At 45.7% G+C, this 16,146-nt stretch overlaps 1 protein-coding gene across 3 annotated transcripts; it reads left to right on the top strand.

Annotated features, from left to right (window-relative positions):
* Positions 1–6: 6 nt before the first annotated feature.
* On the top strand, positions 7–15,528 carry LOC117671292 (uncharacterized). 3 transcript variants are annotated; one of them, XM_087879810.1, is made up of 2 exons: positions 7–147; positions 13,629–15,528. In XM_087879810.1, the coding sequence occupies exon 2, from the start codon at positions 13,772–13,774 to the stop codon at positions 15,113–15,115; it is 1,344 nt and encodes a 447-aa protein (XP_087735936.1). In that variant the 5' UTR covers positions 7–147; positions 13,629–13,771; the 3' UTR covers positions 15,116–15,528. The 3 variants fall into 3 exon arrangements, with proteins under 3 accessions (XP_087735936.1, XP_087735938.1, XP_087735937.1); XM_087879812.1 differs by lacking the exon at positions 7–147 and adding an exon at positions 1,526–1,629; XM_087879811.1 differs by lacking the exon at positions 7–147 and adding an exon at positions 1,543–2,078.
* The last annotated feature ends 618 nt before the right edge of the window (positions 15,529–16,146 follow it).

Genomic DNA, 16,146 nt, shown 5'->3' with positions numbered 1-16,146 from the left:
TTCCGCTTTTTCCTTCGGGGGATCCGCCCCTCGGAGTCCTCCTGCCAATCGCCAACCTCCCCAGAGCGACCAATCGGCGTCCGCCTTCCTTCAATCAGGCCCACGGCGCCTGCGCCCTGCCGAGGGGGTTGCTGGTCCTGCGCGAAGGTGAGGCGGGGGGGGGAGGTCTCCCTTTGATCTTTGGGGTCCGGTGTTCTCCCCCTCCCCCCATCCAGGCAGGCGGAGGTTGGGGGGCCCTTCTGGGGCTGTGACGTTCCCTCCCCTCCCCCAACCGGGGTCTCTCCCTAGACAAGGCGGGAGGGGGGGGAAATATGGGGGGGGCACCCAGGCAGGCGGGGCTGAAGGGGCTCCTGGGGGTCTCCAGGCTTAGAGACCGAGGAGGCTCCTCCCTGCAGCTCCTGACCCCCCTTTCCCGCCTCTCCCCCCCCAAGGACCCCTTTGCAAATCTGCAGGGGGCTAAATCCCCCCAGGACCCCCCCCATTAATATGTGGACCCCCTCAGCCTCTGCTGAGCCCCTGAGGTCGAAGCCTCCAGGAAGGCCCACCTTTCCCCCCCACTGCAGCCCCCCCAGCTCTGCCCCCCTCCCCTTAAATGCCCCATAGCTGGAGGACCCCCACCGCCTTGGGTTGGTGGGGGGGCTTTTCCTATTTAAATCCTGGGCCCCAAAGGCTGGAGGGGGTCCTGGCCCTGCTCCTCTCTTGCACTGCAGCTTCTCCTGGGCTGGGAGGGGATCCTGATTGAGCAACTCCATAAGTTTTTAAACTTTTATGCCCCCCCTCCCTCTGGCCAAGAGCAACTTCTTAAGATATGACATCATTTTATTGTTCTTGCTTTACCTGGGGTTTTAATGTTGTTTTTGCAGTAAATACCTGGGGAAAGGTGATGCTGGAGCCCAGTGAGGTCCTCAAGGGGTTTTTAGGTGCACAAAAGACCTCAGGTGATCTGATGCTGGAGGTGTTTTTAGAGGTTTGTAGGAAGTTCCCTTGTCAGCTAACAATAAGAACAACCGAGCGGGAAGGGGCCTCGGAGGTCCTCTAGTCTGACCCCCTGCTCAAGCAGGAGGCCTCATCCCAAAGGTAATTTTTACAAAGGGAACTGGGCTTTATTTTTCCTCGAAGATGTTTCACTTCTCATCCAAGAAGCTTCTTCAGTTCTTCACCACCAAAGAAGCTTCTTGGATGAGAAGCGAAACGCCTTCAAAGGAAATCCAGCTGCCTCTTGAAAAAGCTCCTTCAGGACAACCCTGACCTGGATGATGGAGAAGCTCCAGAGACCTTCAGGAGGCCTGATAGTGGGAATATGCTGCCTTTGGAGGATCTGGGATGCTCTTTATTGGCTCTTTATGTTATTTTTCTACTCTTGTTTAAGCATGTGTAGTTGTATAAATGTCATACTTACATACATTCCCCACACTTGAAATAAGGTATTCAATTCTGGGGGTCCGAGAAGTCAAAGACTGGGGGCAAGAGGGGGGGGGTGGCCAGTTTTGGGGGGGGCAACAGCTTCTCTTTTATCATTCTCTGCCCCTATTTTCAGGCCATGAGCCTTGACTCTGGGGCCAGAAGCACGGAAGCAATTGGGAAGACTGGCTTGCAAAGGCCTCAAACGCTCCTGGCAGCTGTTCACATGTAAGGAGGGCTCGCATGAAAGGCACCGTGGCTCTTGGCGGGACAGAGGCCCACGAGTGGAAGTGGTGGAGGGCTCCGTCTCTGTAGCAGAAGGGAGAGTAGCCCCCGGTGCCATCCTTGCAGCCGGCAGGAGAAGTCTGGAAGCCAAGGGAGGCATCGTTGCCCCAGGCCTTCCACTGGGAAAGAGGCGGACTGGGTCATCGCCTGAAAGGACCTCAAAGAGGACTCGGTGGGACCGGAGGCCCCGTTCACACAACATGCTTCCCACTCCTGGCCTTGCGCATCCTGAGCCCCGGCTGGGTTCACAGGCTGCCTGCAAGCAAAGTTAACCTAAGAGCAGCCAAGCTGAGCAGGCCATGCAAATGCAGCCGTGGGGGCTTCCCTTCCCGGGGGATGCATCTCGGGGGGAATCGGCTGGGGAGCCATCGAAAGGACCCTCCTCCCCCCAGGTGAGTCTCTTCCTGGGCTGCTCTGCGGGAGACGATCATGGCTTCCCTATTGCCCCATTAATCAACCCTGCGAGGTAGGACAGCCCCTCGACTGCAAAAAACAATAACCACAGTTAACTATCGATTCCAGTTTACTCTTGCTTCAGGAAAAGGACCATTTTACTGTTTATTATGGTTTCTTTAGTGATTGCGCTATTCTCTATTGCTTCATAGTATAACTTGTTTAAATTATTTAAAAATTGTTTTGCATGATCACATGTTTTCTTACAAGGGGTGCACATTTTGGAAATTGTGCAAGGGATGTGAATTCAGTGTACATTCCTATATCACCAAGGCAAATTTAATTAAAGGGCCTTGGTGGTGCAGCGGACTAAAGTACTGTTAAAGTAGCACTTAGCTGCCTGCAATTACTGCAAGTTCAAATCTCACCAGGCTCAAGGTTGGCTCAGCCTTCCATCCTTCCGAGGTAGGTAAAATGAGGACCCGGATTGTGGGGGCAATAAGCTGACTTTGTATAAAAAAAAACACCGCTTGGGGGGGCCGAAAGTCCTACTAAGCAGGTATATACAAAAGTATGAAGGCTATTGCTTAACGCATTGTAAGCCGCCCTGAGTCTCCGGAGAAGGTTGGCATATAAATCGAACCAATCAATCAACCAATCAATCAACAAATAAATAATTCAGTCAGTCAGTAGTGCTGTATTTCAAAGTATTACTCAGCAAGGTGGGCCAGAGTCGGTCTTTCCTTTTCAGTAGCAGAGGTTGAGCTCTGAGCAGCTGAAGCTGACAGCCTCTCTGTCTCCTTTTCCTGGAAGAAGCCACTGGTGGCTCAGCCTTTCTGTCTTGCCTGGAACACATCTGTCCCAACACAGCTGGTAGGCAACAAGCCAAGGAAGCCAGATGCGGGTTGCAGTGTCCAAAGCTGCTGCTTTTCTGGTAGTTTCCTAGTGCCATATGCAACCTTTCCCTCCACAAAGCTTTTTGATGCAGCTTTAGAGACCCAACCAAGATTTTGCCAATTGCTACTTGAAACGCCACAGGAAGGGGAATGTTTAAACGCATGTTTAAACACTGCTTTCGGTCAATCACGAAGGGGTAGTAAAATTCTTCTCTGTCAAGAATTTTACTACCCCTTCGTGATTGACCAAAAAAGCAGTCAAACTTAGGTCTGGGACCTTGGGCATGGCCCTGGAAGGAATTTAGAGTCCATCTTAAAAGAAGAAGAAAAAAGAAGAAGACATCACTAAGGGGGATGTAGAGATGGGAATATACAGTCCAGAGGTTGAAGGAAGAGGAAGACTTTGAAACTAATTCCATATTTTTTTTTCAAAAAAAATATTTGAAAAATACAAACAAACAACAAAACATACAAAACAAGTAAACAAAGATTCATCTATACATCTTATTTTCAAATTTGTCGCATCGGTATTCTATATTCTTATTTATACCTTTAATTCTTTCTTGTTATAACATATCTATATCCCTACTACATCATCTCTATACATATTCTTACTCGATATTTATTTATTTATTTATTTATTTATTTATTTATTTATTTATTTATTTTATTATATTTCTATACCGCCCTTCTCCTGCGGGACTCAGGGCGGTGCACAGCCGAGATAAAACATAACATATAAAATTTAAAAAACAGTTTAAAAACAATTAAATAATTTCGGCCCGGTAATTAAAATAACCCAATTAAAACCAATTCAATTAAAACTGAGAGGATGGAATCAAGCCAGCCCAGCTAGATGGAACAAGTGTGTCTTCAGGGCCCGACGAAAAGTCCGGAGGTCTGATATCGTGCGTATCTCAGGGGGCAGGTCATTCCAGAGGGCAGGCGCTGCCACAGAGAAGGCTCTCCCCCTGGGGGTCGCCAGCCGGCACTGCCTGGCTGACGGCACCCTGAGGAGGCCCTCTCTGTGTGAGCGAACTGGTCGGTGGGAGGCTATCGGCGACAGAAGGCAGTCTCGCAAATACCCCGGCCCTAAGCCATGGAGTGCTTTAAAGGTGGTCACCAACACCTTGAAGCGCACCTGGAAGATCACAGGAAGCCAGTGCAGCTCGCGCAGGAGAGGTGTTATATGTGAGCGCCCCGTTGCTCCCATAATCCCCCGCGCGGCCGCGTTCTGGACCAACTGCAGCCTCCGGGTGCACCCCCAGGGGAGCCCCATGTAGAGAGCATTGCAGTAGTCCAGGCGGGAAGTGACGAGTGCTTGAGTGACCGTGTGTAGGGAGTCCCGATCCAGAAAGGGACGCAACTGGCGTATCAGGCGAACCTGATAAAAAGTCCTCCCGGCCACAGCCGTCATATGCTCTTCTAAAGACAGCCGTGCATCCAGGAGGACACCTAAGTTGCGAGCCCTCTCCATGGGGGCCAGTGATTCACCCCCAATAGCCAGCGATGGCACCAGCTGGCTATATCGGGACGCCGGAAGACACAGCCACTCGGTCTTGAGTCAGAGCCAGAGTTAAATATATATATTTAATTTGATTTATATGCAGCCCTTCTTCGGAGACTATGGGCGGCTTACAGTGCGTTAAGCAATAGCCTTCATACTTTTGTATATTTTATACAAAGTCAGCTTATTGCCCCCACAAACTGGCTCCTCAATTTACCTACCTTAGAAAGGATGGAAGGCTGAGTCAACCTTGAGCATTCAAGCATTTTTAATTCACTATTAACATAAATTGATCTTTTATAATCATATCTGTTAGGGAATGGGGTTGAGGGGTACCCCGGACCGTGAACCAGCTCATGAGTAAACACACTGAGACTGAAATAATTCTGACAGAGGCGTCTTGTGTAAAAATATAATTTACTTTAAAACATTTAAAAAGCACTATGTCTTTAAGAAAGCACATTAAAACAAAGTCTTATCTGGGTATGTAAAGCAAGGCTATCTCCCTAGATTCCTCTCCACAATACCGAAACAGTTCACAAGAGAATAAAGCTAGCATGAAGGTAAGCAGCTTCGGCGTCGATACATCATCAAGGCAATCAAAGTGGGGGGCAGCACAAACTTCACAGCTAAAAGTCACCTGAAGTAAAAACAGTTCAAACAGCAAACATTGCTTGAAGTTTGTGGGAGGAAAAAGGTCCAGCAACAGCAGTCCCGATGATAGCTTGCGTGCTACAAAACAGCAAAAGGCAAGCATCCGTGGGAGTTTCTCTGCAACGGCGTCTGGAGTCCTTATCTGCATTCTTCTCCCATCTGCGGCGTTGCACTAAGCTTCCTGCAGGAGCTGTGCATTTAGGCCTAAACCAGGAGTCTAGGCCCGAGTAGCAAGTGAAAAGGTCCTTGCTTATATGGGGAGTTAGCCTGCAATTAACTAGGGTGGGGAAGGCTTGCAGGTAATTACAAACAGGAGATGGCTTGATTGAAACCATACTGTTTGTGAGTAGGCAAGTAGCCACAGCAATCCTGGGAACACTCGTGACAATCCCCTTCTCTGCGGCTATTTGACTCATTAACAAACATACATTCTACATTGGGTACATGTTCACATCAATGGTAAGTACATTCACATAGCCATCGACATTTTACCCAGAAGATAGAGGTGTTGGTCACGGGGCAGCGGTTTGGTAAACACGTCCGCTACTTGTTCCTTGGTTTCACAATACACAGTCTTAATGAAACCTGTTTTCACCAATTGCCTCACATGTTTGTTTTGTATATCAATATGGCGCGATCTCTGGCTTACAGCATCGGCTTCCGATATGTTAATGGCAGCCATGTTGTCCTCATAGACTTTTATAGGTTGCATGGGCTGCCTCCATAAGTTTACCAGAAGATCGTCAAACCAAACTAGGTTATTGGAAGCTTTGGACAAACTCACATACTCAGCTTCCGCTGTGGAGGTTGCAGTTAGCTCCTGCTTCCCAGAGTACCAATACACGGGGCTACTATTTAGGTATACAATATACCCCGAGGTACTTTTTCTAGATCTAACATCCCCTGCCCAATTGGCATCCGAAAAACAACTCAATCTTAATTCTCTAGTTGCTTCTGGTTCCAATAACAATGAATAGTTCACAGTACCCTTTAAGTATCTCAGGAGTCGTTTGATTCCGCTCCAATGGTACTGTGTGGGATGTTCAGAATGTCTAGATAACACATTTACACTTAGACTGATGTCCAGTCTAGTCCAATTTGCAATGTACAACAATGACCCAATCACGGACTTGTAAAGGGTCTTATCCTCAAACTCCGTGCTCTCAGTGTACATATTCTTAAGGAAGTCTGTTGCCATAGGGATATCGCATGGCTTCGCCTCTACCATGCTACACTTTTTAAGCAATTCCTGAATTTTATCTTCCTGAGAGAGCCGAAACCCCTTCTCGGTTTTTACGAATTGCACCCCTAAAAATTTGCTAATGTGACCTAATGGTTTTAAGGCGAAACTCTTACTTAGGTCCTCAGAGAACTTCTTATGCCTGTTCTCTGATCTGCAAATATATAGGATGTCATCAACGTACAACAGTACCGTTTCCCTAATGCCCTGATCTTCCTTGACAAAAACACATTCGTCAGCCGACGATGGTAAAAAGCCCATCTCTCTCAGGCTTTTAGTGAGACACTCGTACCATCGTTTACCAGATTGTTTTAAGCCGTATAGGCTCTTGTTCAACAACCACACATCGTCTTCCCGATGGCTTACTCCCTGAGGAATCCTCACGTACAGCTCTTTGTCTAACTGGGCGTGCAGGTACGCGGTCTGAATATCGAACTGATATACATGTTCGCCTCTCATGGTAGCGATAGAGAGAGCTGTTCTCACGCTCTCAGGGCGCACCGTGGGCGAGAAGGTGTCCTCATAATCGTCAGGGAATCTCTGTGAGAATCCCTGCGCTACTAGTCTCGCTTTATAGACAAAGCCCCCACCTTCAATGGGCTTTTGCTTGAAAAGCCACCTGGTGCCGATCACCCTCTTGTCTTTGGGCAATCTTGTTGGCGTGAATACGTCCAGCCTTTTCAGGCTGTCTAATTCCGTATCCATGGCGGCCAGCCACTTCTGTCGTTCATGGTCAGGTAAGGCCAACTCATCCTCATATCTCTGAGGGGTGGCCAAAACCTGGTCGACTGAGGTAACAAAGTTGTCGTACCTCTTAGGCTTATTGCCTCTAGTAGCCCTAACTGGTCTGCCTCTGGGCGTGTCACTGACATCAGAGTCGTCCGATGAGTCATCTACCTCGTGACTATCACTATGCGTCTCAGAAGCTGGGTGCCTATCCTTCCTGGCTACCCCCATCTTACGCTTCAATATTCCTTTCAAGGATGCCTGGGATGCACGTCTTCTGCACCACGCTAGACCACACTCGGTTCAAGGTGTAGTTCGCGTATCTAATTGCTTCTACCCAATATGCGAAGTTTAATCCGGAATCTTCTAGGGCGCACCGCATCATTGTTTGTAATACGTCGCTGCGCTGTTCTGCAACGCCATTTTGAAACTTAGAGTAAGGCGCGGTGCATAAGTGGACTATGCCCTTATTCCTCAACCAGCTGGAGAACTGCCTGGAATTAAATTCAGTCCCCCTGTCAGTTAAGATCTTCTTAACTCTGACCTGGTGCTGGTTCTGGACTAAGTTACAAAATTCCTTAAACTTAGTCAACGTTTCACTCTTGGACGTTAGGGGAAAAACGAATCCAAATCTGCTATGGTCGTCTACTATGGTAAGAAAGTACCGTCTCTTACCCACGGAAGGTGCGAATGGACCCACCAAATCCATGTGGACGAGCTGAAACGGGTGTTCAGAGTACCTCTGAGACTTCTTGGGCGCAGATTTCACCTTCAACTTTGCACTCCTACAAATTGAACAGTCTAGGAATGTGTTACAGTCATTGATCTTGGTTCCCCTTGAGTGTTCGGTTACCTTTTTCACTATAGGAAAACTCACATGACCTAATCTGCGATGCATCAAGTGAGCACATTCATTGTGCAACAGCTCACCTGTAGAAATTGCATTAGCATTTTCAGGTTCTCTACTATCTGACTCTAAATTAAAATTTAAAAACTTTTTATTAACTTTACATTTGTCTTTACAAGGCTTCCTCTGGTGAAAGTCTTGGTCCTCATCACCTAGTTCTAACTGTGATTCATTGTTACTACCAAATGAGATAGTATAATTGCTATCACTGCAGGTTACAGCATTCGTATTGGGGGAATAATAAGGCAAACCACCTATCTTCAAAACCTCCCCAATCACACATTTGTTGTTTTTGATCACAGCTGTTCCTCCTGAGAACAGAATCTCCATTCTGGGGTTCTCACATATCCTCCTTAAGCTTAGCAAATTATGGTCTATCTCAGGTACATACAGTGCTTCATTAATCTCTCCTATCCCAGGGATATAAACATCTCCAATGCCAACAACATTCACCTTTTTACTGTTTGCAACTTTTACCATGGATTGATGCCTTCTCATATTAACAAACAACCTTCGGTCACTGACAACATGGTTACTGGCTCCACTGTCCATTAACCATAGTTGCTCTCGCTGTTCCCTTGTAAGCTCTGACTCAGTAGTTTCCACTATACCTACAGAGGTATCATTCAACCTAGGATTCTTCCCTTTGTTGCCTCTATTTGGCTTTTTACCCCTTCTGTGGTTAGGAACATCTACACTTGGCTTTCTGCCTGGAGGGAATGACCTCCTTTTACATTTACTATCAGAAGGTGTCTTTAAATTTGCCCTAGCATTCACATTTTGTGGGCAATCCCTTCTATAATGTTCTTTTGAACCACAATCGAAGCATTCTCCGATAGTATATGCTCTATTTAAACTATCGGGCCTTCTTAAAGGTTTTTCCTTTTTGTGAAAAGCCGCCCTGCATTTTCGCAAGTTATCTTCTGCAATCAATCTGCCAGATAACACTTCTAAAGATAAGTTATTACAATCAACATTATCCAGTTGCGATATAAAATTATCCCAGCTAGGATCAAGGGAATTGAGTATAACAGTATGAGGGTTTGTTCAGACACTGTTTCCCCCCTCAACATCAATTCCTGTCTTAACCTGTTTAACTCACACAAGTGTTCATTAATATCTACTCCCGCCTTCAACCTTGCGGAATAGAACTCCCTATAAACTCTGTTTGTAACATGGGAGCTTTTTGAACAAAATAGCTTATGCAGTTTCACCCAAACTTCTGTTACGGTCAGGTTACTAGATATACTGGGATATAGTGCAGGGTCAATGGACATCAATAAAATACAAAAGGCCTTATGATGTAAAAGATCAACTTCTAAGGACCATGGTCTAGGTGGGGGTTTTAACAACAACGATAAAACATTTTCTTTCATTAAGATTACTTGAATACTCTTAACCCATTCCTTAAAATTTCCTCCACCCACACTTAAACTTTTAAAATTAGGAGGAAGGACCTGTACATTATTAAACATGGAAACAGACATTAATTGATGTTCAAAATGTGGTCCGTCCTGGAACGGGCAATAAGGCATTGGAATGGAAGCACACAGCACAGTGTCTTCCATCTGGCATTCTGACGATCGTTCCTCCCCAATGGGAGGGATTAAAACTTCACGTTGTGCGGATGCAAAGCTCATCCTGGTTTGATCACAAAAGCTCGAGGGTCCTCTCTGGTGCACATCTCTAGGAATTTTTGGACGCGCTCCCAAATTCCTATCTTCAGTTGAGGCAGCCTCCGGAACCGTCCTGGATGTTGATGTCGTCACGGATGGATATATCCCACTCGTGGCATGCGCTGAATTAGTCGCAGACATCAGGGGTACTTTGGTATGTGCAGCTACTATTTGTTGAGCCGATGGTGCCTGCAAACCATCGCCTAAAATGGTTGCCAAAGTTTCTATCACACTTGCAACCTTACGCTCAACATGAGAGTCTCTTAAATTTTTAGCAGAAGTCATTGATGTCATCAAGGGAGCTAAAGTCTTTATGGCCTGATCTATGATGGCTTCAACAGCAGGTGGCGCAATATCAACTTGGCCATGCTGGTTTAACAAAGAAGCAGGAACATTCGAATCAGGCAGTCTGTTATCCCCCATTCTCCACTTATGGTCTGAGGTAGGGGTTTTAGGAAAAGATTGAAAGCCTCTTACCGATCCGGTGTTTTCTAGGACTTCGATCTTCTTTCCTTTCACGGCTGGATTCTTTAATAATCCGCTAGAATCAGCAGTCGGGTTCTGACTTACTGTGGGCAAATCTAAAAACTGAAGGATTGCCTTCCTAAACTCATCATCCACCTCTGTATTTGTTTTCAAGACCTGAAGTGGCGTTCTTCCAGTCTCTACTTCTTTAGGTGATGATGATTTACTCACTATCTTAGGCCCTTCAGAAGTTAAGGCCTCTGCTCCAAAACTTACAGCTCCACTATTCTCTAAATCAATTAGAGTTTGGGGTTTTTCAGCCAAAACATTTTTGGCCTAAGCCCCAGACAGTCCAGTTTGTGACTTCATACTTTTTGCTGCTACTGCTGCCCTAGTCAACATCTGTTCAACTGCAGACATTCAGTCTACCGCATTACCACATGAGCGTAGGTTCATTAAACCATCCTCTGCTACCAACTGTTAGGGAATGGGGTTGAGGGGTACCCCGGACCGTGAACCAGCTCATGAGTAAACACACTGAGACTGAAATAATTCTGACAGAGGCGTCTTGTGTAAAAATATAATTTACTTTAAAACATTTAAAAAGCACTATGTCTTTAAGAAAGCACATTAAAACAAAGTCTTATCTGGGTATGTAAAGCAAGGCTATCTCCCTAGATTCCTCTCCACAATACCGAAACAGTTCACAAGAGAATAAAGCTAGCATGAAGGTAAGCAGCTTCGGCGTCGATACATCATCAAGGCAATCAAAGTGGGGGGCAGCACAAACTTCACAGCTAAAAGTCACCTGAAGTAAAAACAGTTCAAACAGCAAACATTGCTTGAAGTTTGTGGGAGGAAAAAGGTCCAGCAACAGCAGTCCCGATGATAGCTTGCGTGCTACAAAACAGCAAAAGGCAAGCATCCATGGGAGTTTCTCTGCAACGGCGTCTGGAGTCCTTATCTGCATTCTTCTCCCATCTGCGGCGTTGCACTAAGCTTCCTGCAGGAGCTGTGCATTTAGGCCTAAACCAGGAGTCTAGGCCCGAGTAGCAAGTGAAAAGGTCCTTGCTTATATGGGGAGTTAGCCTGCAATTAACTAGGGCGGGGAAGGCTTGCAGGTAATTACAAACAGGAGATGGCTTGATTAAAACCATACTGTTTGTGAGTAGGCAAGTAGCCACAGCAATCCTGGAAACACTCGTGACAATATCTATGATTCAAATCTTTCCATTTATTTCCTTATCTTTTTTCCTTTTTTACCCTCCAACCAGATGTACCATTTCTCCCATACTAAATAATAATCATTTTCCTCTTTTTTTCTTGTAATTCCTTTGTAAGTTTGTCCATTTCTGCAGATTCCATAATTTTAAAACTATTTTTTTAAAAATTTGATTTATATGCCGCCCTTCTCCGGAGACTCAGGGCGGCTTACAATGCATTAAGCAATAGCCTTCATTCTTTTGTATATTTTATACAAAGTCAACTTATTGCCCCCACAAACTGGGTCCTCATTTCACCTACCTTAGAAAGGATGGAAGGCTGAGTCAACCTTGAGCCTTGGAGAGATTCGAACCAGCAGAAATTGCAGGCAGCTGTGTTAATAACAGGGTGCATTAAACCACTGTACTATCAAGGCTCTAATTCCATATTGATATCTTCTCTTGGGCTTTGAACCTGAGCTTCCTGTTGCTGTGCAAGGTATTCTGTTGGCTGCCGTCAGACTCCCATGGGGCAATGCAGGAGTTACAGCTGAGGTGGTCTGAGCTCCGAGGTTTGGTTGAAGCTTGCTGGGTGATGCAATGTAATGAAGAAGCTTATGCTCTGGAAGGGTGTGGGGCAATTCCTGTTGCGTCTTAATGGCTTTGTCCTGGTTTGGATCTTGAGTGAGGGCTAATCCCATCACCCTGGAGCTGAGGGCCTTTTGTCTTGTAGAGAGGCTGGCCCAGTCCTGCTGGGGCTATTAAGAAAGATGGGGGCTGCTCTCCAAGAGCATGTTCCTCCTTTAGGGAAATACAATATTCTGCCTTTTTAAAAATATTTTCCGAAGTATTTCCTTCTTTTAGGAGAGGGGTGGCTGCTAACTTTGTACAATAGGAACAGAGAAGACCTGGGTTCTGTCAGTTCACTTGATGACTGGCCCTATCCCCGTCCTTAAATGAATGCATGGATCATGAAGCAGAGCGCTGGGTCCCTCGGGAGGGGGTAGCCCTTGAAGGACTAGGACAGTCCCCTACACAGTATCTATCAAAACAAGGGACAGGATTCTCCCCACTAGTCAACCGGGTTTTTTGGGGGGCAAGACGTTCCTCGCTTCAAAAGTTCCTCTGGTCCCATTCAGGCTGACTCCTGCTGATCAGCGGTTCCAGACTGTTGATGTCTTGCGTTGGGGCAATTCACGTTTTTAGTTTCCGTTCCTTTTACAAGGAGCACACTGGTCTCTCTCAGCCCTGCTTTTTTGTTTCCCTTTGGCTCTTTTTGTCTTGGCTCTCCTCTGCCACCTTCTCTACGCCTGTTCCATCCCCCTCTTCCTCGGTTAATTTATTCTGCAATCCCCCCCCTCTGCCTTTCCCCCCTTACTGGCGCTTTCTCTTTTGAGAGCTTGTGCTGACAGGATAGCCTTCCGCTCGGCTTTTCCTGCTTTCTTTGCGTCTTTCTTACCTCGTTTTCTTTCTTACCTCGCACGTGGAGCCATATTGGTGGGCACGTGAGCTCAGCTCCAGCACGCATGCGCGCGCAGGCCAGCTGATTTTTGGGCCTTCTGGGCCCACTGGAATCAGGGAAGCAGGTTGTTTTTGGCCTACGGGAGGTGGGGGGGTGGGGAAGACCGTTTTTCCCCTCCCCTAGAAAGGCTCTGGAGCCTGGGGAGAGCAAAAAAGGGCCTTCCGGAAGTCAGCAAATGGGACATTTCCGGCCTCCGGAAGGACTCTGGGGTGGGGGTGGGGAAGGCCATTTTCGCCCTCCCCAGGCTCCTAGAAAGTCTCGAGCCTGGGGAGGGTGAAAAACAGCCCTACTGGGCCCACAGTGCCATCATGTGTCAAAAGAGGGGGGAGTGCGGGGGGGTCGTGTGTGTATGCGTGGGGGACCACATAGAATTATGGGTGTGGGCACGTACTCGCACGACCCTCCCCCCCGTGCTACCCCCACATTTGGCACACGATGGCAAAAAGGTTAGCCATCATTGTACTATATGGTCTCTCAGCCAACTCTGAAATTGGCTTCAGTGCTGCTCATTCGACCTTCTGTGACTTAGATAGGGCGCAGGGGATGCTGGGAGTCACAGTCAGAGAGGCTCCCGGAGAAGGGAGCCCGAGGCCTGGTCTGGTGGGCAGACGGTGAGGTGGAGGCTGTGCCAGCCTTGGCCTGTCCAGAAGGCCTGTGAGAGGCGAAGGCTTCGGCCTTCCTTCCCAGGCGGACCTGGAACTGCCCTCTGGGGAAGGGGACAAAGCCGTGACCCACTTCTCTTTTGCCCCTTCAGGAAGACGGAGGAGCCCGGTGGAGGAAGGAAAGAAGCGCCACCTGAGAGAAGAGGAGGCTCCGCGGAGCTGTTCTGCCCAGTCCCGGCACCGCTTCCCCAGGAGACCGCGGGGATAGGCCTGGACCTCCAGGGCTGCAGGCGGGATGAGCCAAGCGGGACCCTGGGAAAGGGGGCTGCCTGGAGGGAGCTGCATGGAGAAGAAAACAGGCGGAGACCCCGAGATGGGCCTAGAGGGCGGAGAATCCTTCATAACAGGCAGAGAACTCGGGAGTCCCCAAAAGATCCAGGAAGGAGAGAAATTGCACAAATGCCTGGAATGTGGAAAGAACTTCAATTGGAAAGGGAAGCTTTACGCACATCAAAGAATCCACTTACAAGAGAAATCTAAAAGCCCAGAATGTGAGAAATCCTTCAAAAGAAATGAAAACCTCAAAGACCATCTAGGAACCCACATAGGAGAGAAACCTCATAAATGCATGGTGTGTGGAAAGAGCTTCAGTTTTTCGGGAAACTTTTACAGACATCAAAGGCTCCATTCAGGAGAAAAACCCTATAAATGCCTGAAGTGCGGAAAGAGATTTATTAGGAGGGAAAGACTTAATACACACCAAATAATCCACTCAGGAGAGAAACCTCATAAGTGCCTGGAGTGTGGAAAGAGCTTCAGTCAGAGAGGAAACCTTTATGCACATCAAAGGAGCCACATGGGAGAGAAATTTAAATGCCCGGAATGTGAGAAATCCTTCAAAAGAAATGAAAACCTCAAAGACCATCTAAGAACCCACATGGGAGAAAAACCTCATAAATGCTTGGAGTGTGGAAAGAGCTTCAGTCATAGCAGCAACCTTTATAAACATCAAAGGATCCACACAGGAGAGAAACCTCATAAATGCCTGGAGTGTGGAAAGAGCTTCAGTTTTTTGGGAAACTTTTACAGACATCAAAGGCTCCATTCAGGAGAAAAACCCTATAAATGCCTGAAGTGCGGAGAGAGATTTATTAGGAGGGAAAGACTTAATATACACCAAATAATCCATTCGGGAGAGAAACCACATCAATGCTTGGAGTGTGGAAAGAGCTTCAATTGGCTGTCAAACCTTTATACCCATCTAAGAATCCATTCAGGAGAAAAAGGGCACCAATGCCCGGAGTGTGGGAAGTACTTCAGTCAGAAGAGCAACCTTCTTAGACATCAATTTATCCATTCAGGAGAAAAACCCTATAAATGCCTGGAATGCGGAAAGAGTTTTACTGACAGTGGAAACCTCCGGCGACATCAACGGATCCATACAGGAGAAAAACCGTATCAATGCTTGGCGTGTGGAAAGGGTTACTATGACAGCGGAAACCTTTATAGACATCAAGTAGTTCACTTAGGAGGAAAACCCTTTGAATGTCTGGAGTGTGGAAAGAACTTCACTAGAATTGAAAATCTGAAAAAACATCAGAAGAATACATGCAAGGGGAAAACCGTGTTAATTCCTTGAATGTGAGCTTCCTTAAAAAAATGAAAATGTTGGAAATGTAAACACCAAAAAGGAATTTATTATCACATGTGGTGGTTCTGCCATAAGACAAAACAATTTTGGCAAATAATTAAAACACAAATAGAAGAAATTATAAATCAACAAATAGAAATGAGGCCAGAAATTTTCCTACTGGGAATAATTACCAGGTCATATGAAAAAGAAATAAGATATTTAATCATTCACATAATTACAGCAGCATGAATAGTTTTCACCCAAAACTGGAAAAACAATGATATACCATCAGAAGACAATGCGATTATAAAAATTATGGAGTGTGTGGAAATGGATAAGCTCACAAAGGAGATACAAGAAAAAGATTAAACAGAATATTACTTAGTCTGGGAGAAATGGTATAAATGGTTGGAGGAAAAGGGGGAAAAAGGGGGGACAAAGAAAGACTAAATAATGGTTAAATTAGGTGGAGGAATATGGAAACAAATGGGAAGATATAAAAATTGTGGAAAGGAAACTATTTACAAGTTTATGTTAAATGTAAATAAAATATTTAGATCAATAGAATATATTATAACTATATATATGCTATATGAGAAATATATGTATAAAAGATATATTAAGTAAGAAAGAAAATGTATAAATATGGATTACTGATGCGAAGATGTTGAAAAGAAGATGAAAATATCTGTTTTTGTTTGTTTTTAAAAAAACTTTAATAAAAATTATTTTAAAAAAATGAAAATCTGATCATTCTACCTCCTTTTGTGGATTACAAATAAATCAGACGGGAATATTTTTTTAACAATATTTTTAAATTTTTAACACTTTTAAATGTTTTGTGGATATTTATGGATTACCTTGTATTATCTTTTTGTACTATGTATCTGTGTATAAAAGAAATGTCAACTTGTTAGAGTAGAACAAGATTATACAAATTATATACAGTAGTGGCCAAAATTGTGGAAACCTTTTGGGAAAAGTGTCTTTTCTAAAACTAGCTAATAAAACCATTTTTGGGGGGAATAGTGCCATAA

Source organism: Pantherophis guttatus, chromosome 16, assembly GCF_059756535.1.
Source record: "Pantherophis guttatus breed Tessera chromosome 16, ASM5975653v1, whole genome shotgun sequence".
NCBI lineage: Eukaryota > Metazoa > Chordata > Lepidosauria > Squamata > Colubridae > Pantherophis > Pantherophis guttatus.
The sequence above is the reverse complement of the archived record's forward strand: the minus strand, read 5'-3'. Positions and strand labels throughout refer to the sequence as shown.

Excerpts from the sequence above, each read along its gene's own strand:
- LOC117671292 (XM_087879810.1), top strand. The coding sequence starts at position 13,772 with ATGAGCCAAGCGGGACCCTGGGAAAGGGGGCTGCCTGGAGGGAGCTGC.